General features: G+C 36.3%; 1 protein-coding gene across 1 annotated transcript in view; it reads right to left on the reverse strand.

The window, feature by feature from the left end:
* Nucleotides 1-25,969, reverse strand: part of TNNI3K (TNNI3 interacting kinase) — a 288,749-nt gene that overhangs the window by 150,435 nt on the left and 112,345 nt on the right. The window contains exons 13-18 of the mRNA XM_045835309.1: nt 24,716-24,802; nt 24,087-24,143; nt 23,240-23,332; nt 23,102-23,159; nt 22,780-22,974; nt 21,920-22,024 (exon numbers count right to left, since the gene is read on the reverse strand). Coding sequence (XP_045691265.1) covers nt 21,920-22,024; nt 22,780-22,974; nt 23,102-23,159; nt 23,240-23,332; nt 24,087-24,143; nt 24,716-24,802 — 595 coding nt within the window. The remainder of the gene's footprint in view (nt 1-21,919; nt 22,025-22,779; nt 22,975-23,101; nt 23,160-23,239; nt 23,333-24,086; nt 24,144-24,715; nt 24,803-25,969) is intronic.

The raw sequence follows: 25,969 nt of genomic DNA on the forward strand, positions 1-25,969 counted from the left end.
ATACAGTAGAGATGATTATTTTAATGGTATTTCAAACTTACATGGTTGAAATCAGATTCAATATCCTTGCAACTTAATTTGTGATCACCATCTACCCAGAAGAAATTTTATCTTTCAATCCTTTCTCCTCATCATCCTTACTTGAAATTAATTACCATATCCATGCAACTTCACCTCAACCATAGATCTGTCATCCTTACATTTGTTTCCTTCCCATTGCTACTATCTTCATTCAGATCCTTATTTCTTCTGGACTAATTAAACTTTCTCCTAACCTATGTCAAGTGCTCCTGTACTAAGCCACTCTTCATAACATTTCCAGAGTTTTTTTGAAATTTATCTTATGATGTCCTGAATGCATGGCCCATCCCTTTGCCTGTTAGCTAACAATGAGGTAGTAGTGAGTGCTTTGAGGATGATCAAAATTATGTACTAGCTGCCTACTACAGGCAGCATGCAAGTGTCATAGATAGGGAGCAAGAATTCCTACCAAGAATGGTAGCTCCTGCAGTGTCCTGGCCTTTGCAGCTGTTGTCCCACTGGAAAGGCTGGAGGCGGAAAGACATCCCTGATATGCTACTCGGGGCTGTGTAGAAGTTTAGAATAGGATTCTGTCTTTACGATTTGCAGTTAGATTCTCCCAGAGTCAAAGTGAATTAGTAAAATACCCTGAAAACATCTAAATATTAGAACCATTTTCCTTGTTCTTTTTTTTTTCTAGGTCAGTCGGGATAGCTAAGCTATGATTTATAAAAATATTATTAACAAAACAGGGTAGAGTCAATTCTCAATTATCCATCCATGAATTTCTTAGGGTGAACCAGTATTTTCATTTTTCCTAATGAGAATTCAGATGGCTGAGCTAAGGTAAGGTCTGACATTGAAGAGGAGGAGAGATGGAGACTATTTACAGTTTAACTGCTAGAAGGTATGTTTTGAACATCGACCTTTGAGCTATGACATTCTTGGCACTGACACCGCCTCTGCATGTTCTCCTCCTCCTCCTGTTCCTTTTCTCCTCCTCGCTGCCCTGCCGCCCCACTCTTTCTTCTCCTTTTCTTTTCTCTTTCTTTTGTTAAGTGACAGAAAGGGAAGACAGAGAAATAATTATTAGGTATTTTTCTTTAGAGATATTCTTTGTAACTCATTTGTAGCTGAGACATGAGAGCTGGAACTTTGATAAACATAATGCAAGTAAGTTACCTCTGCAACCATTTTAAATGAAAGCACTAAATAGTAACACTTACTGAATGTCTACAATGTGCAGACACTGCTATGAGGTAGATACCTTCCCTATTTTATGAATGAAGAAACTGATGTTTAGAGATAACTTGTCAACCATTACAGGATTAGGAAGTGGCAGAGCTTGGATTAAGCCTGGATATCTGTGACTGGAAAGCACCCAGTCCTTCTGCCATCCCTGGGACACAGGTTCTCTTTCATACCACCACTGTTCCTAACACTGCCACCTCTGCATCCTTGGCTGGAATCTGTAGTAACTTCTTTTGTAAGGAATGATATTAAAAGCTCCTGAGGGCAAGCCAAGCCCAACTTTTGGGAGAAGGCTTCAATGTGAAAGGTCTCAAAGGTTCTCCTTTTGAAACAAATCTCTCTTTGTAACAAATGGGCTTTGGCCTCCAGAGCATAAAGTTCCTGAGTATGAAGTTGTGTAAAAGTGCTGGCTACACAAGCATTTGACCAATCTATGATTTTGACAGCATTTTGTTGAACAAATGTTCAAAATAAAAATGTTTAATTTACTTAATTTATTTATTGCTTTTTTGTTTCTTTCACCTAGAGTATATTCTCCTTATTTTTCACCATAACTTTCCTTAAAAGTCTAAAAATATAAAGTAAAATAGAAAAAAATACTTATAATAAGGTATTTGTAGTCTCTTATTGAGACATTTGAACAAAGAAGGTAAGATTTTGAAGCTAGGCAATTCCAACTTCTTTTATGGTTTGTTTTTGTAGCAAACACTGTTAAATGTATTCGCATAATTAGAAGAATAAATATAGATGATACATACTATGTAGCTTATCTGTAGAAAAATAAAATGACTTTCTGAAATATATAAACCTGCCTTGCTCTGAATGTGTGATGTTTAGTATTCATCTAAGTTTAGCAAAATAAATAAACCATTGCTCAAATGAGACCATCCAAGCTATACTTTTTTGAGTCTTTTATATTCATCAAGATACAGTTTATCACAAATACCTTCATTATGTTTATTGTTGAAGCTGGAACATTCACATTGCTCATTTCCTTTTCCTAACTAATTTTCAATTATCCAATATAATTTTCTGAGTTTGGGCTAAATTTACCTTAGATTAGAGTGCAAACGAGAACATTTTCACAGACCAGTTATGTGATGTATACACTTTCATTTGTTGAAAGGAAGTCTGATTTTATATTTCTTGTATGTGAGTATTATTATATATAATCTCAGTTCCATGGTCTTGATGGCAAATTAAGTTATGATATATATTATTTTATGAGTCATGGCATCAATTTTCATTAGATCCTTGAGATGTCTTCTCTCATAAGTGACTTATGGAAAATGGAAAAAGCCATTCTGGCTGCATCTCCATGATCCACTGTTTTGTGCCACATAGCTAGGAGCACACTGCTTTTAGTTAACTTAGGGCGTGAGGGAAGTTTTTTTCTTTTATTTTTCAGAGGTTGTATCTGCTACTGTGCAGATTTTGAGATCTTCAGCCCACCAGTTTTGTTTTTGTTTTGTTTTGTTTTTTTTAAGATACATAAACACTCTGGGCCTTTTCTTTGCCATCCAATGTATGCATTTTCACATTTGGCTGAGGATTAAATTCTGGTACTGAATATCTTTTGCACCAGACCAGAACCGGCAAGAGTGAATAAAGGGTAAGAGCATATTTTCAAAGACTCTCTCTCATCTCCCTTCCTGTCAATGTCTGCGGTCCTTTCACTGAATACTAACATTTGCAGACAGCTAACTCAACCTTAGTGCAGTACAGATTTGTACTCAGTGATGGCATCTGCGTAAGCCTTTTTTTCTTCCAGTTGTTAAGTTGATTCTTCCCCTTTAGCTAGAATTTGTTTTGAAATCCTCAATGAGATTATTTGGCACATGATTATTTCTCCTTTTTAAGATTTTAAAAGGACAAAATATCTTTTGTTCATGATTTGAAAGGTACCAATTTGTATTACTTTGCATATCTCTTTAAAAGGATTTAACTTATCATATCTACTATTTATATTAATTTATTTGTGTGCCCATTAGAAGAAAGAATCCATCTATTTAAAGACTGCATACAACTCAATGAGTTTTAACAGACCTGCATGAAACCACTGAGTCAATCAAGATACACAACGCTTCTGTTACCCCAACCAAATTCCTTGCTCCCCCTGCAATTCACCCCTGTCTTAGTACAGCCCTGAGAAACTGCTGATCTGCTTTTTGACAGTAGAGATTAGTTGGCATTTTCTAAAATCATATATAAATGAAATCTTATGGTAGGTACTGTTTTGTGTCTTTTCCTTGCATAAATTGAATGTAGATAGAAAGCTTACCATATTTAAATCCATATTTGATCCATTAGGAGTGAAGAATAACTGAGAAGTAAAAAGGATGACTTAGATATTTGTGTTTAAGAAACCAAAGGAAAAATATTTTTAATTAAGTAGAAGGCATAATATATTTGCTGTTAAAACCACAAGTAATATTCAACAAAAAAAAAGGACACAAATTCTTGCCAGAGAATAACTTCTAGGTCAGCTCAAAATTAAAACCTTTCCATTAAGACATCAAATAATCACTGTATTTAAGAAGCTGAGCATTATCATAAAACAAAATTGTGAAATGATTAATTCAGACATAAAAATATAACAAGTTCATGAAATGTCGCCACTGGTTTTTCAGGTTCACAAGAATCTGATTTTAGTTCCCACATACTCTTTTCAGAGAATATTTAAATAATTTGACTGTGACAAGCCAAAGTGTTTTGAGACCTCATTGAAAGTCAAATGAAAACATTAATCAAATGCAAAAATATTCCAGTCAGGCACAGAAAAGCTGCAGGTTAGAAAATAAAAATGTTGCCTGTGAGAAAGAAAATCAATCAATTCAGAAAAAGCAGGCATTGGTTCAAATCTACATGGTCAGTAGTGTCTAGAAATCACTAGCATTTCAGGGGATTGTATTTTTCTTAAAAATCATTAGATAGTCTTGGGCTATGTCTGTTATTGCAAAAGCAGCTTATTTGGCAAACTTTTCACCTGAGTGAATGAGCAGTCAAACTGATTATATCTTCTTGTCTTACTGTCTTCACTGTTTTTATGGACAGGCTTTAGTGACTAGCATGCAAATAATTATCTAGAGCACAGAACAGCTATGTAAGGGACTTATGGAATAGCAAAATGATTGAGCAAAAGAATGACTTTCATATTATTAAATTCCACTGAATTGTTCAATATTAAGTAAAAACTACCTTCTTGGTTCTGCTATGACTTCTATAACCTATACTGCCTTTGTAAAGCAATCTGACAAATACTGCGTTGCTATTTAGTCAGAATTGCTCCTGGTTCATGGGACAAAATGACTTAAGTGATTACAGACTATATGACTGTACTCATGGGTAATAACCTTAGTCTCTCATTAACTAACCAGCTATTTCACCTCATAATTTGTTTAATTTCTTTAAGCCTTTCTATCCTCACTTGTTTAAAAAGGCCATCATATACAGTTATGAGTATTTAGTAAGCTAGTGCCTTACTTGGCACAAAGAAACATTGATATATAATACCCTTATATTCCTTGAAACATTACTCATTCATTCATGCATTAGACAAATATTAATTGAATTTTTACTAGGACCCAGTCACTGTGTTAAGCATTTAGGAATAAAAATGGTACAAAATTCACAGCCTCTGTTCTGATTAAGCTTAGTATGCTTTAGGAAATACATTCAAATACATAAATAATGTTAATAGAATGCTAATCCTGAGATAAGGAAGAGCATGGTGTGCTGTGGGGACACGCAGGAGGGCTTCCTGGAGGAAGACATAGGAATTAGCCAGGAAAAAAATAATACAGAGGGGTTCTGAGGGGAAGGAGGCAGGCCGGCAGTGCAGGGGTGAATATTTCCATCAGAGTGAATAGCATGTGTTAAGACCTGTAATAAATTTACCTTTTCAGATAGAGACTGTAAATGCAATCCAAATGAAAAAGCCAAACAAAAGAAAACAAATCTTTTTTTCTCTCTCTCTACTGCTTACAGTGCTGAGGCACAAGCTTGGCAAATAACAGCTCTTCAGCCTCATATATAGGAGGCAAAAAAGAAGAAACTTTGTCAAACCCAGAAGAGGTTAATAAAAGTTCAATGCTAAAATGTTTGCCCTTAAGGCCAACCATATCTCAACAGAAGGAAACTCAGAATATCGTTCTCATTCTTTGTATGAAATAGGAAAAAGAAATTAAAGAAAGAGAAAGAATTAGAAGAGGCATGTCATCAATTCTTTCCTTGACAAATCCCAGCAACTCAGGAGGCCAGCCAGCACCTACCCCTTTCAGGGACCACAGACAGGAAAAAGCCTATTAAAATGGGCTCCATTCCCAAGAAAAGGGGTCACTCAAGATCCTTGGACCCTTAACACTGAAGAGATTTAATGAAAACCAACTGCTATTTTAAGAATTTAGAAGGGGATTTCCCTCCCCAAAGAAAAGAAGCCAGACACCATCAATGCTCTAATGCTGTTTCATCCAGGGTGGCCGGCATGCTTTTCGCTAACGTGCAGAGGGTTTTTAAAGCCATTAAATGAGGGCTTAGTGACTGAGGATACAGTTCTTCACACACAAGGCTTAAAATGTAATTGATACAAAGACCATCCCTCTGGGATTAAAGAGTTCCAATCATTTCCTGAGGCTTGCATGCTCTTTTCTCCATGCTGGTCGAGGTAATATTAAGCCTTTCAGGAAAGGAGTATGTTGTTCCCTACACCATTTAATGGCCACAATGCCTTTCGTGTTTGCGGGGAGGAAATAATCCAGACTCAACAAATGGTACAAATCCAGCAGCTGGATACAAAATGAATCTTATTTAGACATGTTTTTGGCAAATCAGTTTCATGCAATTAATAGAAATGATATATGGATTTCTCTTGTAAAATCTTTCAGTGAAGTGTTCCATGTATGGTCCTGACACCCCTACTATGGTCCTGACACCCCTACTAACTGCAAGGGTGTCTGCGAACAGGTAGACGAAGATATCATCTTGTTTGCAATTGAGGAACCTGAGGCAGAAAGAAGTCAAGTGACATAATAAGAGTGACACAACAAATACAGGAAGAGAAATGAGAAAAATGATTGTCTCTTAGGAACTGAGAAGTTGTGATGGGATGAATTCTTCCTTTTGTCTGACTATTGAAGAAGAAAGGGCAAGGGACAACCATCTCAATGCTAATTTTGAAATCACCATCCCCTGCTCTTTCTAGTGGGAAAGACAATTACTGAGTTGGGTCCCTGGGTGAGACAGGTGGCCCTAGGGAGGGGAAGCTGTGTAACTACCTCGGTCCTCCATACATCCTCTGTGAATCTGGGGCTTCTGCTACTTCAGTCTTTTTGACTGACATGACCTTTGGGATGTACCTCTGATGAGACTTCCCTTCTGTACCATTATCTTTACCAACAAGTGATTGTTCAGTGATTGAATGGCTCATGTTTAAATTGTACATTTAAGTTTTGTGAATGAGCACTAGGAAGAAGAATCACAGAAAAGGATCTTGAATGATAAGATTATTCTGTGAACCCTCAGATGTGTTTTTTATCCAAATTCTGTTCCAGATCATCATCTACTTAACAGGGGTCTCCAACTGAATCCCTGATGCAAGTTCGAACCACAAAGAATAGAGAGGTCTCCATGAAGGCTGCAATATAAGATTACAATTCCCTGGCCCTTCTTTATAAAGATCTAGTCAAACAATCATGTTATCTCTTAGTTATTTATGACAGAAAGAAATTAGCCATCTGATATATGATAAGCAAAGTTTGTGTTAATACAATCTAAAGGAGAGAAATGCTTAACTTGGTAGAGAAACTTGGTCATTCAAGAATATAGTGAAAATATTACTTCAGAAGAATAAAGAAGAAAAATAATGACAATAATAGATCATGTATTTTCTGAGTTACACCCAGTAAGGTAGATGTTATTGTTGACACTTACAAATTAAAAAACTTGTTCTTAAATAAATTGTCCAAGGACACAGGAGCTGGTATTTGAACCTCTGGGGTCTGGCTCAGTGGTCTGTGGTCTGTGCTCTTTATTAGTTCATCCCGTGGCCTTCCAGTAGGACGGGAGCCCACACCACACAAATTTCCAGAGCTGTCTTCAGTCTGAAGAGAAGACTAACATTATTTGAAAAGTTGCTTCTTCCCAGGGTTGGTAGGAGGAATTTTGAAGTAGAAAATATTAAACAAGGCAAAAAAGTTTATAATTATCTGTATATCTTTTTCTAGGCCAAATTCAGGGTGTCACTATTGGAAATTCAATCAATGGGGAAAAAATCTACTTATGAAGATTGTTCCTCATTTATTAGCTAGAAATTCTGGCCCTGAGGCCCTAGTCAGGTTGCAGTCAATTAAACTCCAGGACCTTAAGAACACAACAACGTAAATGAATCTCAGCAAGCAATGGTTGAAAATGATGAACTGAGAAATGCACAGATAACCACAAGGCAGCATTAATAATATTATTGAAAGGTTAGCTGCTCAGGAAATTGGCAAGGTGCCAAGAGGGGCACTCATGGTGCCTCTCAAGAAATGAGAGCAGAGAAGAAATGAGACCCAAAAGAGAAAAGCCTTTGTTGACATTTTCAAAAGCTAGCTTTATACAGGCCATATCCCTGAAGAATGGAAAAATGGCAATGTAAGGAACCAGTAACACTAGAAAATTGCAGGCCAGAAAGTTCACCATCTGTCACAGGAAAGCATTTGAAAGGTTTCAGCGGATCAAGAAGGGAATCACTTCTACCACTCCAGGCTCAGCTGTTGGGCCTTGGGCGGGAGAAGGTAAGCCTGCTACAGGAACACACCCCTGGCCCCTGGATTTGGGACTTCTCAGGGAAGGGCTATGCTGTGCTAAGGAAAGTGGAAGCAGAGTGAACCCCTTTACCACCAAAAGCACTGGAATAAGAAATCCTGAGGCCAGGTTTTGGTGTGGAGTCATAGTATTTTTACATCAAATCAAAAGTGAATTTGGATATTCCAGAATTCCTGTTTTTGGCCAAACCCTGACTTCCTATGCTCCATTATACTCACAGGTACATATGTTTCATACACACACATAAGCCTGTGTGGCATCTCTAATGGCATACAATGGCTTAGCACCCACCCCTAAAGTGTGACATTCGAGGGTTTCTGACAGGGATGATGCAAAGACTGCAGTGGAAGTTACAGTGAGAGATGGCAGATTTGCTCAGGTTCGTGTGAACAATATGATAGTGTGGGCAGAATTAATGAGTTTCCCTCTGATTTAAATATACCTGTTTTAATTTAAAGGGAGTATGTGTCTAAGGGAATTTATTTAATGAGGTGTTAAGTAAGAGCACTATATTTAGAATTAGTGGATGGAGCCAAAATTAAATGAGACATTTTAATGAAGGTGGCGGAAAGAGGAAGAACATTTTAACTGGGCCTGGAAGGAAACTTCAGTTATTCCGATTAGAGTACAAAGAGAGGAAGACTCAGGACTAAAGGACATTCTAGTAGTAGAGGAGCAGAGGGGAAGGGACCTGCTGTTTTTGAGGAACCTGAACCAAAATTAACTGCGTTGAGAACATTTGAAAATTACCTCTGAGAACTATGAGAATCAGATGAGGAGGTGGGAATAAATTGCCATTTGAGAGAAGGTGATGATGAGTTGGACGGCAAAGGGTCTGTTTAAATAGTATGTAGGAACTTGAGAGTTATTGGGAACACTCTGTTTATCTGGTGGTTCAAGAAGCTGCTGGGGCCCAGGGCAAGCAGTCCTCAAATATCCTATCATGGCATATTGATTATTTTGAATTAAAGTTACTTGAAAATCAGCCAGTGCAGGAAAAGCATTTGACTCTTCTTTGCCTCCTTGAAATGCAGGAAATTGGTCTCCTCTGTGAAAAGTGACCTCCTTGAGCAGGTAGGGGTTTGGAGGGTGTGGGCTGAGACATCCTTAACATCAGAGTTAAGGAATTCAGGGCCAAAAAGTGTATATAAACAAGGCATTTTTTACTTCTTTACTGATTTACTACCCTAAGCCCTCTTTCTGTTTAGATTCCTTACTGAGAATCCAAACCTAACTGTATATGGCCAAATCCTCACAAATTCATTGTTTGTCTAAAGAATATAAAAAGCTGCCTGCTTCAGTCATCTCTCTGAGCATCACTTATAATCTTCCACGTACATGCATTAAATTTGTTCTTCTCCTGTTAATCTGGTCATGCATTAATTTTATTACTAGTCTAGTCATAAGAACTATGAGAGGTAGAGGGGATCATTTGTGCTTTCATAACAGTTTTGGTGAACCAGGCAGATTTCACTGGCTGGAAAACTGCTTTTGTCCCAGGAACTACTGCAGATAAGGAGATTCGAGGACATCTGAAAAGTGTCAGCAGGATGTAAGATTTCCTACCATGTCAGCCTCTGGAATCTCTGTCTGTAGAACCCAGTGGAAAGCAGCAGTGGTGAGAGCCCTTTGGCTCTCTATAAATGTAGATTAGCAGCAGAAAGTATTTGTGGAGCTAGTTCCTTGGGCATAAGTGACTTTGGTAAAAACTTGGGATGAGTATTCTGGTTTTCCATTGATTCCATGTCTCCCCAAAACGATCATGGTTTTCTTTCATCTTTTTCTTTATGACCAACTATTTTCTCTCGTCTCCACCAGCCAGAGGATGTACATACATCTGGTTGGCAGTTGAATGAGCTGAGGGTCCAAGCTTAGGGAATCAAACGCTCTCTTCTGTTCAACAGGAGGAAACATCCCATTTTGGAATGGCTGTTTGGTGACAGGGCTTCTCATAGTTCTTTCTTAGGCTAACTCTTGGAATAAACTATTTGGATCTTGTAAGGGCTGCTGCTTTTTGTGTGTTTTTGCTTCCCCCCAACCCCCCACTGTCTTAGAGAATACCTCTTGCATCCCTGGTTCAGCCACAAATGGGATTATTGGTTTGAGTCATTGTTAATTAAGATCGATAGATTCTACTCATCAATGGTCAAACCATACATCAGTTTATGCTGTGTCCAATACAAAGTTTGTTAGGAAACACACACAAACTTGGTATAATAAAAGTTCCACAAGTAACCAAAACATAATTATTGAAAACAAATAAATACATTTAAATGAGATAAGAGATTTTAGTTACAATAACTATTCTTTATAATAGATGTACTTAAAAGTAGCTTCCAGCCCTGGTTGATGTGGCTCAGCAGATTGGTGCTGGCCTGTGAACCAAAGGGTTGTGGATTCAATTCCCAGTCAGGGCAGATGTCTGGGGTTGTGGGCCAGGTCCCCAGTAGGGGGCATGAGAGAGGCAACCACACATTGCTGTTTCTCTCCCTCTCTTTCTCCCTCCCTTCCTCTCTCTCTAAAAATAAAGAATAACATTTTTAGAAATAAAAGTAGCTTCTAGAATGTTTTTGGTAAATTGAAATTTTAGTTTTATTAAGTTAATTAAATGATGAGAATTCATTAAATATCTATATCATGTCCAAATAAGGTAAAATATTGAACATTAATAACTAAAAATAGTTTTGTCTACTTTTGGCATCTAGTTATAGAGAAACAAAAAGTCAAATTTGGGTCTATTAGTAAACTTGTCGTTTGCCATACTGAGAAATTGTCCATGAAAACACAGTTATTTCTAGAAATTATAAAAAGTATCAAGTGTGTCAATCCACAGAATGCTAATGTAGACAGTTCACAATGGCTTTATCATTAGTGTTCACTGGGAGGGGGCAGGGGGACTGGAGGAAAGAAGGTGGAGGGATTAGTCAAAGAACTTACATGCACAAAACCCACAGACACAGACAACAGTGTGGGGGTGGCCTGAGGGAAGGAGGGGCAAGGGCTAGGGGGAGACGGGCTAAGGGGGAAAAATGGGGACATCTGTAATAGTGTAAACAATAAAAAATAAAGTTAGAATTTTATAATTAATACAAGACTACTAGAAATAATAAGGAAATGACTCTATATGAAAGAAAATAATATATGTTGATGAAAGAAGGTATGAAGTATGGGGACACATTTTTGAGGAAAATATAAGACGTAATTTTGCCCTAAAATAAAGCTGGTGCTTTTTTTTATTGAATGTATTGGGACACTGGTTAATGACCTTATCCAGGTGTCAGGTGCACCCCTCCACAACATGTCAGCTGTGCACTGCACTGTGTGCTCATCACCCCAAGTCACGTCTCCGTCCATCACCCCTCACCTCTCCTCTCCTCCTCTACCCCGACCCCCACCGTCAATCACCACAGCATTTCTTAATGCATAAGAGAAAGAGGGACAAACTAAAATGAACATAGAAAAATCTGCAGAAAGTTTGTGAAAAAAGAATCTTGAGAAAGGAATTTTTCTATGTGATCAAGCTAGATAAGAATAAATGAATTTATTATAAAGGTATTCAAGGTAAGCTTTAATACCAATGGTGTACTTACGTAAAACTAGAACTTAATTTTATTTTATCTCCCAAAAGGTCATAGTTTTCTTGGACTTTGCTCCACTTTTGATAATGGATTATAAAAGGTTTTTCTTTCCCTTTTAAAGTAATCTTCCCAGAAACCACAGATTTTTGTCTTAGCAACCGTGTTTCACACTGTCTTCATTTAGGTCTTAATGATAAAAGAACTAAATTTTGCTTACAACTACTTAACTTTCTGTATTTGCCCAAGAAGTCTCTAATTGTCACCATGATTAAATGGGTAACTGAGTATTGTTTCACAGTGAACTATGATCCTGTTTGACTAAGTGTTTTAAAACCTTTTGATATATATACTTTTAAAAAAAGTTCTTATAATCAAATTCTAAATGAAGTCATTTTGACCTTATGTAACTGAATTTGTTTTTGCAAGATCCCTGGAATATTTCAAAGGATTTGTTCTACCTTGTTATAAAAAGGAAAATATTAAACTAATTATAGTCACTTAGTATGTTAAATTACACGGGAAGCATAGTCAAAGAAGTGGTAAAAACTTCTTAAGATACAGTGCATGGGTGAATGTTATTAATATGAGTGTTCTAAAGAGTATATGAGGTTCCTAAAAACCTGAAATGTCCTTATATAATGTTATCAGTCATAATTCTAGTCACGATCTTAAAAGTGTGCTACAGAAATAACCAAATTTCCTTGTCAATTGTATTATAATCAGATATTTAACTGTGCCATTTTAGTATTTTGTCATTTACAGGCAGTTGTTTTACTTTGATGCTTTTACAAATGTGCTTCACTTTCAAAGACATTCAAAGTATACTAGAATATAGACTTCTAATACCTTTCAGATCATACCATTTAACTAGATAAGCACTTACAGAATACTAAGGAAAAACTGACTTCATAAAACTGCTAACAAAAGATCAAGAGCAATGAGAATTAGTATATGGGACTGTATTGAGTACACCAACAACTAATGAGTACAATTTCAATGTTTATAAATTTTTATTTGAAATACTACTGGTTCTTTAAACTTTGCTTTCCAATTATTAGAATTTTTTTTCTCTTAAATTATCTATGACTTAAAGAAACTTGTTAAGTTATACCTTTGTAAACAACTGAAACCTTTCCCCCCTACCTGATACTTCCAAAATTCAAACACTTCTTACTGGCATTCTGATTTTCACAGCCATATAGTTGTTCCTGTAAATTCACTAAGAATCTATTCTTTTTTAATAGGATACAATTAGAAACTGGTTATTTTACCAAGGCTTTGACTAAAATATCATGTCCAAGAGAAATCTACATCAATTCAGATACAACCGGACAGCTCTAAGAATCTAAGGTTGACTTTATGGAATCAAATACAGCCCCTTCGAAATACTGGCCTGGTACTTGGCTTAGAGCATACCCAGCAACCTTACTAGGGAGTAAAGAAGGTCACTTTCTGGCAGATGCACAAACCTCAGGATTTGGAAACCTCAAGAAGAGAGATAGGAACCTAAATCTAAAGGTATTAACAGGTGAAGTTTAATGACAAATATTTTGCTTGGCTTCTGAGCCTTGGGAGACTACTAAAAGCTCAATCTGAAAATACCTTTTAAATAGCAAAGCAGATTTAAAAGAGGTTATATGATTGATTGCTATTCTTTTTGCACTTACATGAATACTCAGGCCAAGTTTATTGAAACTAGATTATTTTGCAAACAAATTAGTCTAAATTTGTGTATGTTTGGTTAGAAAAATTGGGTGATTTTTAGACAGGAAAATTATGTTTTAATAGAAACCATAATACTTACTTGTGGAGATCATATTCTAATTCTATTAATTATCTTTAAGATTTTGCTCTTTACCTGTAAGCTAGGCTGGATGTTGAATTCTTCTCCTTTCCTCATATTTGGCTGTAACTCTCTAAGTTAATATTTCCAGTTTTTCTTCCATCTTCTAGCTTGAAGTCACTATAAACTAAAACTGCTCCGTTTTTGGAAGCCAGGCAAACTAGTTGAATGCCTTGATATAACCATCAGAGAAATTGCTCACCTAAGTCACGCTTAGATACTCTTCATGCCTGCTGATATGTACATGACTCAGGGAGTCTACTTGAGCCCCTGATGACATCATAAGAGACATTTCAAACTATGAAAAATACATTGACTCCCACATCCAGAAATCTCTGCTCTTGACTGGTTGCCCTCCAGACTTAGACTAGATTTATATCTAATCTGATAAATAACCACTGTTTTCCTTTTACTTTCATAGAAATGCCACTTATTAAATATCTGATTCTTGCACCTCAGAGGCCTAACTTTGGGAACCCACATGGATCACCATCTCCTAAAATGAATTTAACTGAATTGATACCTCATTAGGACTAAGAGATTTGTTCAATGAGAAGACATAAACTACCAGCTCAACTTTGAATGTGTGAAACTTCCAGGGAGGTTTCAGAGGAGGGAACTGTCAGGTGCCAAGACAAAAAGACCTCCCAAGTCCCACAATGGCATATGAATTATTTTGAATTAAAGTTACTTGAAAAGTAGCCACTGCAAGAAGGGCTTACTGACCCTCCATTCCTCCTTAAAATGTTATAGGACACAAATCTCCCCTGCGAAAGGTGCCCTTCTTGCTCCAGCAGGCTACGTAGGACACCCTTGCCACCAGAATTAAAGAATTCAGGGACGACGAGCCTGTACAAACAAGCCTTGTTCCTGCTTCACTAATTTACTAGCCAAGCCCTCTTTCTCTTTAGATTTCTTACTAATGAGCACCACAACCTAACTTTCTTTGTCCTATCAAATCCTCACAAATGTATTGTTTTCTTTGTTTTAAAAGTATAAAAAAAGCTGCCTGCTTTAAAATCCTCACAAATTTATTGTTTAAATTTATTGTTTTCTTTGTGTAAAAAGCTGCCTGCTTTAATAATTTCTAAGCATGATTTATAATCTTCTGTGTGTATGTATTAAATTGGTTCTTCTCTTATTAATCTGGTCTTATGTCAATTTCATTGTTAGGCTAGCAATAAAAAAAATTAAGGGGACTGATTTCCCCCCTCTATCAACAAAGCTGAGGACAGAAGACTGACTTTAAATGGAGACTAAGCATGTTAGAAATAGGAATGGAAATTATGACTCAACTTTGACACCTGAGTGAAGCTCAATAGTAGGATTAGAGTAATTTGTAGAATTAAATGGCTGAAAAACTCTGTCTACTGGACAAGGTGCAACAAGGTTCTTGAGTAGAATAATAATAGTCTTCCTGTGTTTTATTTTTCACTCAGAGAATAATGTGTGTATGTGTATATGTGTGTGTGTTTTCAGTGACACAGAACACATGAAACTGTGACTTATGTTATCGAATTTATATAGCATGCTTCATAACATTATATCTCATTACAGTACATGTTTTTACTCTTGAACTCTGTTTTGATTCAGGCACATATGTCCCCACACTCCCAGAGCTAGTGTCATGTCTTTAACATAGCTAACAAAAGTGAATTAGAATTATTTCAAAATTAATCCATGTAAAACACATTTTATTAAATAGTTTTCTCTGCATTTCCCCAGTTAGTTTATAAACTGTGGCACTAAGCTTAAAAACTAATATATTTAGTTTGCAATTAGTATTATATTTGTGCAATTGATTCATGACCATCTAGACCAACCTTTTCACTATTGTCTTGACCCAGACCCTAGTACCTGTCATCATTGTTGTAAACGGGGTACATTTAACATAGTCTCTGGTTGCCCACATAAACTCATTTCCGTTTCCACTGGGAATAAGGACAGACTATATTTCCCAGTACCTCCTGCAGGTAGTCATGACCACGTGATTGAGTTCTAGCCTAGGAGCTGTGGCTGGAAGTGATGCATACAACTCTAAGGTTTGGCTCCTAAAACGTGTCATGCACATTTCCCATACTCTCATCCCATTAATGAGGATGATCCCCAAGGAGACCCTGGAAGCCACATATTGAAAATGGATCCAGAGTGACTTCATGGATGGGGACCATCCCAATACCTGTGTATTCATGCACTCAAGGCACAAACTTCTATTGTTTTGGAATCATTATATATTTTGGGGATCATTTTATTATAGCAAATAATCTACCCTAACAAATCTAAATTTTGTCTTAAAAATTCGTATAGCTTAGTTTTTCTTATCATTGCTCAAAGCAGTAATGAAATTGACACAGACCGCAGCTAATTGCTTTTATAATTTCTTTTTTTTAAAAAATTTGGAAATAGAAAGTCATGCTCACAATTTTGGACATAAAACATTTCAGAACTGCAGGCTGCAGGCACCCTTAAGCGCTGAGACCCTAAGCCCTAAGGCAGCTGCTTTATGAAATACTTTAACTTCTATGCATGACAAATAGTAAAAAGCTATGTCTCATCCCTGAGAGAACTGAGAAAATTGTCCTTCCAATCATTTTTCATGGGGCTTATTTCCCTCAGAACTCTAGCTCAGAAAGGTTGAAAACATCACAAAAACATGGATTACTCATAGTGCATTGACACATAATAAACATACATACATTCACGTAAGTCTTTATACGTAGGAGTTGATTTATTATTGTTATATATAATTCCACAATTTCCCAGAGTTTATAGCCTTGAAGACCCATGTGAACTGTGTGTACTGAAGTTGTCCGGTATTGAAACTTTTATTGCTATCTTGGCTGCCCATGAAGATTCTACACTCCTGGAAACTTTCTATGGTTATAAATTAGTTCCAAAATACCTCATTACGTAGAGCACAACTCCCATGTTAATGCCTGGATCTTGGGTCCTACTCTGCGGCATAGGTACCATGGGCCTTCGGATCTCCTTTGTGTTTGTTATTGGATGAATGAATGAGAGAACACATGATTATACTGTATTTAGAGAGATGATTCTCAAAGCATTTGGAATTACATTGTGACTTGATTCCCCACTATTCTCATTCTGTTCTGGCAGCATAGAACGATGAGATTGTATGGTAGACGGTTAAGAGCTATAATTGACCTTAGACTGGAAGATAATTTTCAATGCTGTCTACACATTGGGATCACTTGGAGTGCTCTCTAGAAAGATGATACCTGGGCCCCACCCCTGGAGATTCTGATTTAAGTAGCATCAGAGTTTTCTTAAAGTTCTCCCATGGATTCTAACCTGTGGCCAGAGTTGTTGAGAACCACTGCACTGGAACAATGTTTCCTCTCCTTGCTTGATCATAAGAATTAGCTGGCAATCTTACTTAAAAGTATGGATTCTAAGGCCCAATTTAGAACATTCTCAAGCTGTACTTTCAAGTGAAGAGTCTGAATTTTGTTTTTTAATGAGGGTCTCCAGATGATTCTGGTAATTGGAAAATTTTGAGAAATACTTCATTGGGCTCTAAGCTCTGCTAGAAAAAGTGCCGTGGTCTGTCATGCTCAGCTGTTTCCCCAGCCATGCATAGACTCTGGCTCATAGGAAGCATTCAAATATTTTCAATTAATTAATTAGCTCATCTTTAAACTGGAAATAAAATTTTAAAAGTGACAAAATTTAAAATGCCACTGTGATTGGTTTTAAACTAGAGAATTACAAAAGTAAAGTTGTGAAGTATTTCACAAATTTTGATGAGTACTCTTTCTGGACTTACTATAAGTATTGTAATGTAATCAACTAATTCATTTGCATCTGCTATTCAGAATTCTCTGCAAGATGGTATTTGCCAGTGAATGTTAAAGGCCTTCTGTATAACTGCTTAGAAGAAAAGTCACACGTGAAAGGCATAGCTGAGACTGGATTCTGTGTGAACCAAGGAATACAATTGTACCTAAGAGGTTATTTAAAAAACAATTAGTAATTTGTTTATTTGTACTTGATTGTTTTTTTTTCCTAAAATTCGGGGCTTTTATATTTTGTATTCAGTTGAAAGGCAAATCTACACTTCAACTTAAAAAGTTATTAAAAATTTTACCAATAATTTTCCTTTGCTATTTTCTGCAATCTTCACTAATTTAGCTAAATGTCATCTTCAGAATTAAAATTCTTTTAGCCCTTACCAGCTTTGTCATTTTAAATTAGCTGTCATTTGTCATCAGTAGGTTGGCTATTTTTAGATTATCATTAATTATTTTCCTTTATAGTCAACCGAATAAGCTGACACTCAAAAACCGACAGTGAGTCTTCCTTAGATCTAGACCTCCCTAGACCTCCAATTAATTAGTTGTGTTATATGAAAAGAAATATCTGTATGTATGAGAATATTGTGGAATGTTTTTCCATTCTCAACATATCAGAACAAGTGAGGCATTAATAGCAATAACAAATGGCATTTTTATAGTGCTTTGCAGCTTCTAAAAAGCTTTCATACACATTTCTCAGGGAGTGCCATGGTTACCCTGTGATGGAAATATCTCTATTTCATTGTTCACAGTGTTGCTGTACTATATACTTATACAGGAAGAAGACCATTCATTTGATCCAAAATTGTTTGCAATGATGTTTTGGTTTAAGGTCAAACAATTTGGAAAATGTACTTTTCCAAGAAAACACAGACAGTTACTGGTATTAAGCAAAAATCATTAAAGCCGTTAGCAGTAAACCATGCTTTGCAAGCTCCAGTGCCACAAAATGAGTGTATGAATTGGGCCAGGTGTAAGTAAGCTGGCAGGTGGTAGGGTCCACAACAAATTGGAACATACATCCCTGCCTTTAGCTATATACATTTAAAAATATTTAAACATTATGGGCCAAAGGAAACATATCTGTGTGCCTCATATGCAATCTCTGCTCCACAGTAACAGAACATGGCGTGTAGAAAAAGAAATAAAGGAGGAAAATGGAAGCACAAGGAGATGATATAAAAAATGATTTTGGCTACAGGAATTAAGCTTGGTAAGGACCAAGGTATAAAGAGCAAGGTGGGTAAATATGGCTGATGCTCATCCATATCACCAGCCTCCCTCTGTCTTCCTGTTCTGACTTGGTTTTGTGGAAGTTGTTGGGACAGCATAAAACAGTGTTAAGAAAACTACAATGATGTGACCTTGCACATTTTAATCAGTTTCCTTACTGGTAAAATAGATATAATAACTATATTATAGAATTGTTGTGAGATTAAATAACATGCATGAGAAGGGGTCCTTTCACAATTTGAGTGCTAAATAAATGGTAGAAAAACTACTTCCTTACTCATTTCTTGAACTTCTCCTTCCTATACACTAAAGATAAAAATTAACTTTCAGTCTTGTTTCATAAGATGATTGCCAGGGGAAAGGCAGAGTTCTTTCCTCCCATCAAACAAATCACCGAGTACAAAACCAAAGATAAAAGTATTTCCTCTCTCTGGACTGATCAATAGACTCTAATAGCCCCTTTCCTTTAGAACTGTAAAAGGTATTGGACATATTAGTTGAACTCTCTCTAGTACCAATAAAACCATTGCTCCCTAAAATGACATTTACAGAAACACGCCAAGAATTTGGCTCAGTTAAAAATGCATTGATTGAACATCTCTGAGATACAGAGAAGAAGATCTCTCCCCTTGAAATCCTGGCATGCTCAGAGTTGTGGGGGAGAGAAGGATGTAAAAGGTCATTTCAATACAAATACAAACGTGTCCAAGTTCCTCCCATTCTGACTTGCACCTTTCCCTCTACCCGTTTCGGTGGGACTGTCTAAGCATTGCAGGAATGCAAGGATTAGTGCGTTGTAAAAAGACTGAGGACAGATTCATGCCTGTTCTCCAAAGTCTAGTTTTAGCTCTCCATCCCCCAAGAAGCTTTTCATTTTACTTTGTTCTTTGACTTACTTGAAATCCTTTGAAATCTGCTGCTTAATCATTTTGGTCCTTTACCATTTTCTACCTCAAATAGCAGTTAAATTGCTTCCTGGGCATAAGTTGTATGTACCTGGCCAGACAGCGGGAAGCACTCGGAGGGGAGGGACTTACACTCCCCTGGGCCACGTGTAATGCTATATCTGCATTAATCTGAAAAACAGGTTTACCGTTGCCAGATTCAAGATGAATAAAAATAGTCCACAAGTAGTAAATAGAATAGTTCAGGGCATTTTTAGGTTGAAGATACCTATGAAGTCATGTTTCATAAAATTTGAAGACTTTTTGGTATAATTTAATCCTAAACTTTAAGTTAGAGCCCCCCAAAATGGTAAATATAGACTTACATCTCTTATATGGAAAATGCTTTATTTTCACTTTTAATCAACATCATTTTTGGTCCTGCTTTATAACCTGTTGGCAACAACGTGTACTTACTAACAGGGCAACAGAACATATTCCATTGTCCCACAAATGAAGGTTTACAGAGAGAAAAAAACTTTCAGTGGTCACTCATTTATTTTAATATTACATGCAAAAATGGCTCAGGTGATAAGAAGATTACACCCCTAAGACTCACAAATCACTAGTTTGCATTAGGCTATTTTATTACCTAAATCATTTTCTAAAATATTGTTACTGATACGCAATGTTTATTAATATAAATGTTCTTAAAAGAGAGGTAAAGAACTAATGACTAATAATGAAGAAATTACTTTCAGTTGAAAACTATCAAATAATTATTGAGTCTTCCATGTGTTTACTTCCACTAACTATGATTCAACCACTCTCATATCTAATTTCTTTTGTTTTCTCTCTCCTGTCTTTCCTTTCAATCTCTTCCTTTCATTTTCACTGCCACCGGTGAAAGTGTGCTTTTCATTATTTCTCATCTAGATTACTGTAACTTCTGCTTCACTACTTTCTTGACTTCCCCTGCAAGTTGATCTTTTCCATGGATTCTGGGTTATTCTTTCCATAGTGCAGTTCCAAATTTGTGATTCCAAGCTCAAACATTCTTATTGTTGCTTCCAGAACAGTCCAATTTACCATAGGCAAGCCATTTCTGATTTCTGTGCTCTCGTTCCGATTTATTTTCTGCATTTTCCCAATAGTCTGCTTCATACATTACATATGCTATGTATACATATTTATACATTTCAATGAAACTATACATTGCTGCTCCATATGCCTTTAACTTTCTAACTTCTATTTTCTTTATGTCTTCCCTAAGCCTAGAATACCACTCCAAATTCTAACCACTCTTCAGGGATGTCACATCTTCCATGACGTTGCTTCTCAAGTCCTCAGAAGTACTTAGTCTTCTCCTTTCTGAAAGTTTATACAGAAGTTTCACTATCTCTTTTACAGAACTTGTTATTTTATAACTAAAATATATTTAGGTAAGGATTTTTTTCCTCTACTGCAGTACTGAAGCTCCTTGGGAACGGAGTCCGTGGCAGTTTCACTTTGCAAGCTCCAGTGCGCCAAGTATAAAGACTCTGAACATAGTAGTTACCAAATTCTCATTGAAGGACTGACTTAGTGGAGTAATTTGTTTAATTAATTAATATTTAGTTGTTTTAGATCTGTGGCCTTTGTACAAAAGACTATGTGGGTTCTGCATGAACCTTATTGCTAATCATGAAATCAAAGTTATTGGTTTTCATATTCTGATTTGTTTCATAAATTAAATCAGTGGTTATCCAGCTATTCCCCACAGCATCTTGGGATTCCACAGTGATGGCTCTTGAATCTCTCCCCTTGGGAACGGGAAATGGTAAGTAAACAGAATGATCTAGCCTACACTCTGCCTACAGCTAAAACTGCTCCATTTTGTTATTGGCCATCCTCTAGGACTTCATTTAGAGAAAGCTTTCACTGTATTAAAAAATATTTTTGAAATCCTTTGTGACTGTCTCTGGAGCCCTCTAATCCTACTTTTGTTTCTAGCCTCTATTCTACATGAAAACATTTTCACATTAAAAACTAGGTAAATGATCCGCTGTGTTTTAGCTGAGTTACAATTACAAAAACACCACAGAGGTAGCTCATATGCATTGTTTCAGGTAATTTCGTATCAGATCTCTCTGTAGCACCTGACTTTGTTTAAGACGTGACATTCTATAATAGTGATTGATTTCAAACCTTGATCTGACTTTACTGACCTAAGAACCAGTTAGCTGGTGAATCTTACAAATATCACTACCTTTGTGGAAATTTCTAATAGATGTAAAAGATCCCTGAGAGGTTGTTACATAGCTTTTTATTTCTGTAAAACACAATGACAAAACTTTATATTACCTAAGCTTATGGTAGCCTGCCGCCTTACCCACAGAGCAGAAAACCCTGATCTGTAGTAAGTTTATAATGTATCTTCACTGAAATATGTCTTAGCCCCCTAGTTGGTTACACAACTCTAAATTCATTACTTAAGGGAAAAACAAATACCTGTTCAAGTCACGATGTATAATGGGCTGTGTCAGGTTATGAAGGTACTCCATACCTTTGGCAACATCCACTGCAATTATTAGTTTAGACTGCAAATCAAGAATCCTGGAATTTAAAACAAACATTCAATGAGGGTGAAATGGTCAAAGCCAATACCATATATTTCTAAAAGAAATCAGTGATGTGTGTGATTTGTTTTTCTGCATAGTTTCAGCCTATTTTGGCTTTATTGAAGAATAAGCCAAAAATTCCACAAATCTTGGAAAATAGCTTTTGTACATCAGATTATGTTTAATTATAGATTAATTCAGACACCAAATTCTTTTACTTAAAATATTCTGCTTGATTTTATAATATTTGTAATACTATGCTAAATTTCTTTGTACTATCATAAAAATGAAGTCTACTCACTAAGTGAAATCACATCTAATTATTGTATGTATAGATCTATAAAATGAATTCAAATTAGACTTGTGCGAGACCATTCTTTTTCAAAACTATTTAAAATACACATTAGGACCCTGGCAATTATATTATCTGAGTTTACATATATCTGCTTTATTGATAAGTCAAATTTAGCCAGATGATTGTAAGTTTCAGTTACTAACTTAAATTCCTTGGTTATTTCCAATTAGTGAATTGAAAATACACTTAATAAAATTCTACTTAATAAAGCACTGAAGTATTTCTATTTGCTAATTATTGGGCATAAATTAGTAGCCATCTTTAAAATGCCGTATTTCCTAATACTCAGAGATTTCAGAAGGCAAAGTCTTACCCCAAGCCGAAAGCCTCTGCAATGTTTGTTGCAAGGGGAATTCCGACATGTAAAATAATAACTGAGAATAAGAGACCCATACCTCTTCTGTTCATGAAGGAGGGAGAAGAGAGAACCCCCTGATATGTACTGAGTGACGATAGCAAACTGGCTGGGATCATTCAGACAGGCACCCACAAGCTGGATTACACAGGGGTGATTGAGCCGGCAGAGAATGGACACTTCTCGGCAGAACATATCCACATCTGACTTGGAGCAGTAGGTGTTGGCTCGGTAACTGGAAACAGTAGCAAGAGGAAATCCTTAGTGAGCAGATGAATCAAAAACTAGGGGCTCACCATCCATGCCCTTCTCAAAGTTCATAGTTCCACCTGGATGTTTAGTTTTCTCATTTGCTTGCTTACCGTTTTATAGCCACTATTTTATTTCTGCATCGTCCTTTATATACTTTTCCAAAGGAACCTAAAATTTTTAAGAGAAATAAATGAACACATCATCTTGAGCTCATTAAACTAAAGCAGACTAGTATTTTCTTAGGTTACCTGAGCCGATAATCTCATGGAACTCAATTTCTGAGAGTTGAAGATGGAAATGTGAAGGTAATCCAACCCTCAGGAGCAGAACATCTGCTTTCTCTGCAAAGAGGAATTACTTTATTTTTTAAAATGAAAAGCACACATGGATGTGCACACATGCATGCAAAAATATAATTTATTTAACCAAGAATGTCAGTCCCTAGCAACATTTATTTTTTCAGCTATAATTGACTAGTTGGTGGTACTAAAACCTTGCTACAAATGATCCCCGCATTAAAAGCATGTTAGTTCTCCCTCTATTACCCGACACCTTTGTTATCAGGGCTAAGAGTTTATTCCTGATCTGATCAACAACCAGCTTGTCTGCATGACAAGGCAAATCCCAGAGTACAGTTCATATCACATCATGATAAAGAGTCTTATCTGGTCAGTCCCTGCAACCTATCACAATGGGTTTAGCCAAAGATCCATAAACTAGACCCCAAAGGGATAACAATTAGATGTCAGGAAATAAGCACACGAATCATTCAGAGGATAATTCACCCAAAAACAAAAAAATAATTTTATAAGACTTCACATTTTAAGTAGTCAAATATAAGTTTAACTAACTAGAATTTTATTTTTTTTACTTGAATTACAGTTTTCACTGTTATACTTTCATGAACTGAGAGACATATGCAAAACAGAACACCAAGTGAGGTTAATTACAAAAAGAATGGTATGTTGATAACATTGTTTATGCTTACAAAACAGTCATCATTTGTAATATGTAAAACAAAATAGAAAGTTATCATAGTTGAGGCAATAGTAATCCTTGGTAATAAAATATAACAATTGTACCATATTAAAATACCTTTTGTCATGCTTTTAATTTTCCCCAAGGGGGATGGAACAGAGACATAGGAGCCATCTAGAAATCAAATTATTTTATAGCGTTAAAAGTAGCAATAATTTTTTTCTACATAAAAGCTAAACATTATAAAGAAAAAAATGGGTGACAAATTTGCTAAGAAAACCAAATGAGACTATAGCTTAAACCCAGGCCTTTCTCTGGATACTAAAACTGTACAGCAAGTATTTATTTAGAAACCACATAAAAGATTAAAAAACCCAAGGTCTAGCAGACTGCAGCAGATTTAATTTGTGTCTGGATACGAGTATCCTCTGTCCTGCCGTAATAGGTTACTGAAATAGAAAATGACTGTTCTCAGCTTACCCAGACTTTCCCAGTCATGAACAAGCCTCACAAATATCCAGTCCAGGGAATGCTGAACTTGAAGGGGCTGTAGTTTGGTGAGTTAGAAAACAGCCTAAGTGGAAGCTGTATATATATATGCAGCCTCACCCAGCCATAAATTTTCTTCAAATAAAGCTAATCTGACATGCTCTCCTCTCTCATCCTTGAATGACAGTAATAGAAATGCAGGTTTACCTTCAGGCACAGTATTGTTTTAACAACAAAAACAGTAAGGAAGGCGGTACCTCCTCCAGGCTGCGAATATTCATTACAGGGCAATTCATCCTGTGGTCTCTTATAATGCTTCAGGAGTGTGACAATTGCATCGTGTCCTATTTGAAGGGAGAAAAAGGACTTAATTTTTGTTTGATTTATTCAGCTTACCAATCAATCTAAAAATGACCAGAGGGAGCTTGAAACATAGGATGTATTTTAAGAAATAATATATTGCAGTGGAAATTTAGTACACTCATTCATTCATTCAAAATAACTCATGAAGTTTCTTCTAAACAAGGCACTATGTTAGACACTATGTTGGGTGCTGGGGAAAACAATGAACAAGGTGACGGTGGTCCTACCCTTATGAAGCCTAGTGTAGTTGAACAAATAAAAATGATAAGAACATGTAAACAGGGAAATATCCTGTGCTATTGGGAGTATATAATAAAGGAACCACTACAAGAGTGAAAAGCACATATGGTAACCAGCAGGGAGAGATGTATTTGCTATGACTGAGCATTACATTTGATTGACAACTGAAGCATCACATGGCACTGAGATAATTTACATAAGTCTTTGTGGCAGGAGACAGCTGGCTACTCAACAACATTTGTACTCCCCATTCATATAGTGATTTTTGTCACTGGGAATGGCTGCCTACCCAGAGAAAACAGTTCTTCATCCCCTTTGCATTTAATTATGGTCTTAGGATATATTCTCACTAAGGGAACTTGAGCAAAAATGATGTGAATTCCAGGCCAGGGCTTTAAGAAACTGGTGCGTGTTCTCTATCTACACTCCCAATTGGCTGGCTAGATGCAAACAGTTCTGAGGCTTTAGGGGATGGGGGAGAGCCATCCATTGACCAGAAATGCCCACCCTGGACTGTTACACAACTGAGATATAAATTTTGCTCACATGTAACCACCAAAATTGTGAGGTTATTGTTAAAGATTAAAAATGCTAAGGGATCCTCTGAATAGACCAATGATTTTAAGTAAAACTAAACTTCAATGATATGTTATGCTCTCACTATAAAAATAATCTACAGAAACTATTTTATACAAGAGGAAGAAAAGGCAACCTTAAAGACCCTGTGAAGACATTTATGAAATGCAAAAGAACTCATTGTAAAAATGGCAAACTTGAGGAACTGAAAAAGCTTAAGTGTTTATCCCAACAAAGGTACTGGTTCAGAGTACACCTAGCTAATGTATATATAGAGTATATGCTGAGAGTTGTGCATGTGTATCAAATTCTCCCTTCAAAAGGAATTAAAA

The sequence above is a fragment of the Phyllostomus hastatus genome, unplaced genomic scaffold (assembly GCF_019186645.2).
Source record: "Phyllostomus hastatus isolate PE091 unplaced genomic scaffold, TTU_PhHast_1.1 phas_contig_209, whole genome shotgun sequence".
Taxonomy (NCBI): Eukaryota; Metazoa; Chordata; class Mammalia; order Chiroptera; family Phyllostomidae; genus Phyllostomus; species Phyllostomus hastatus.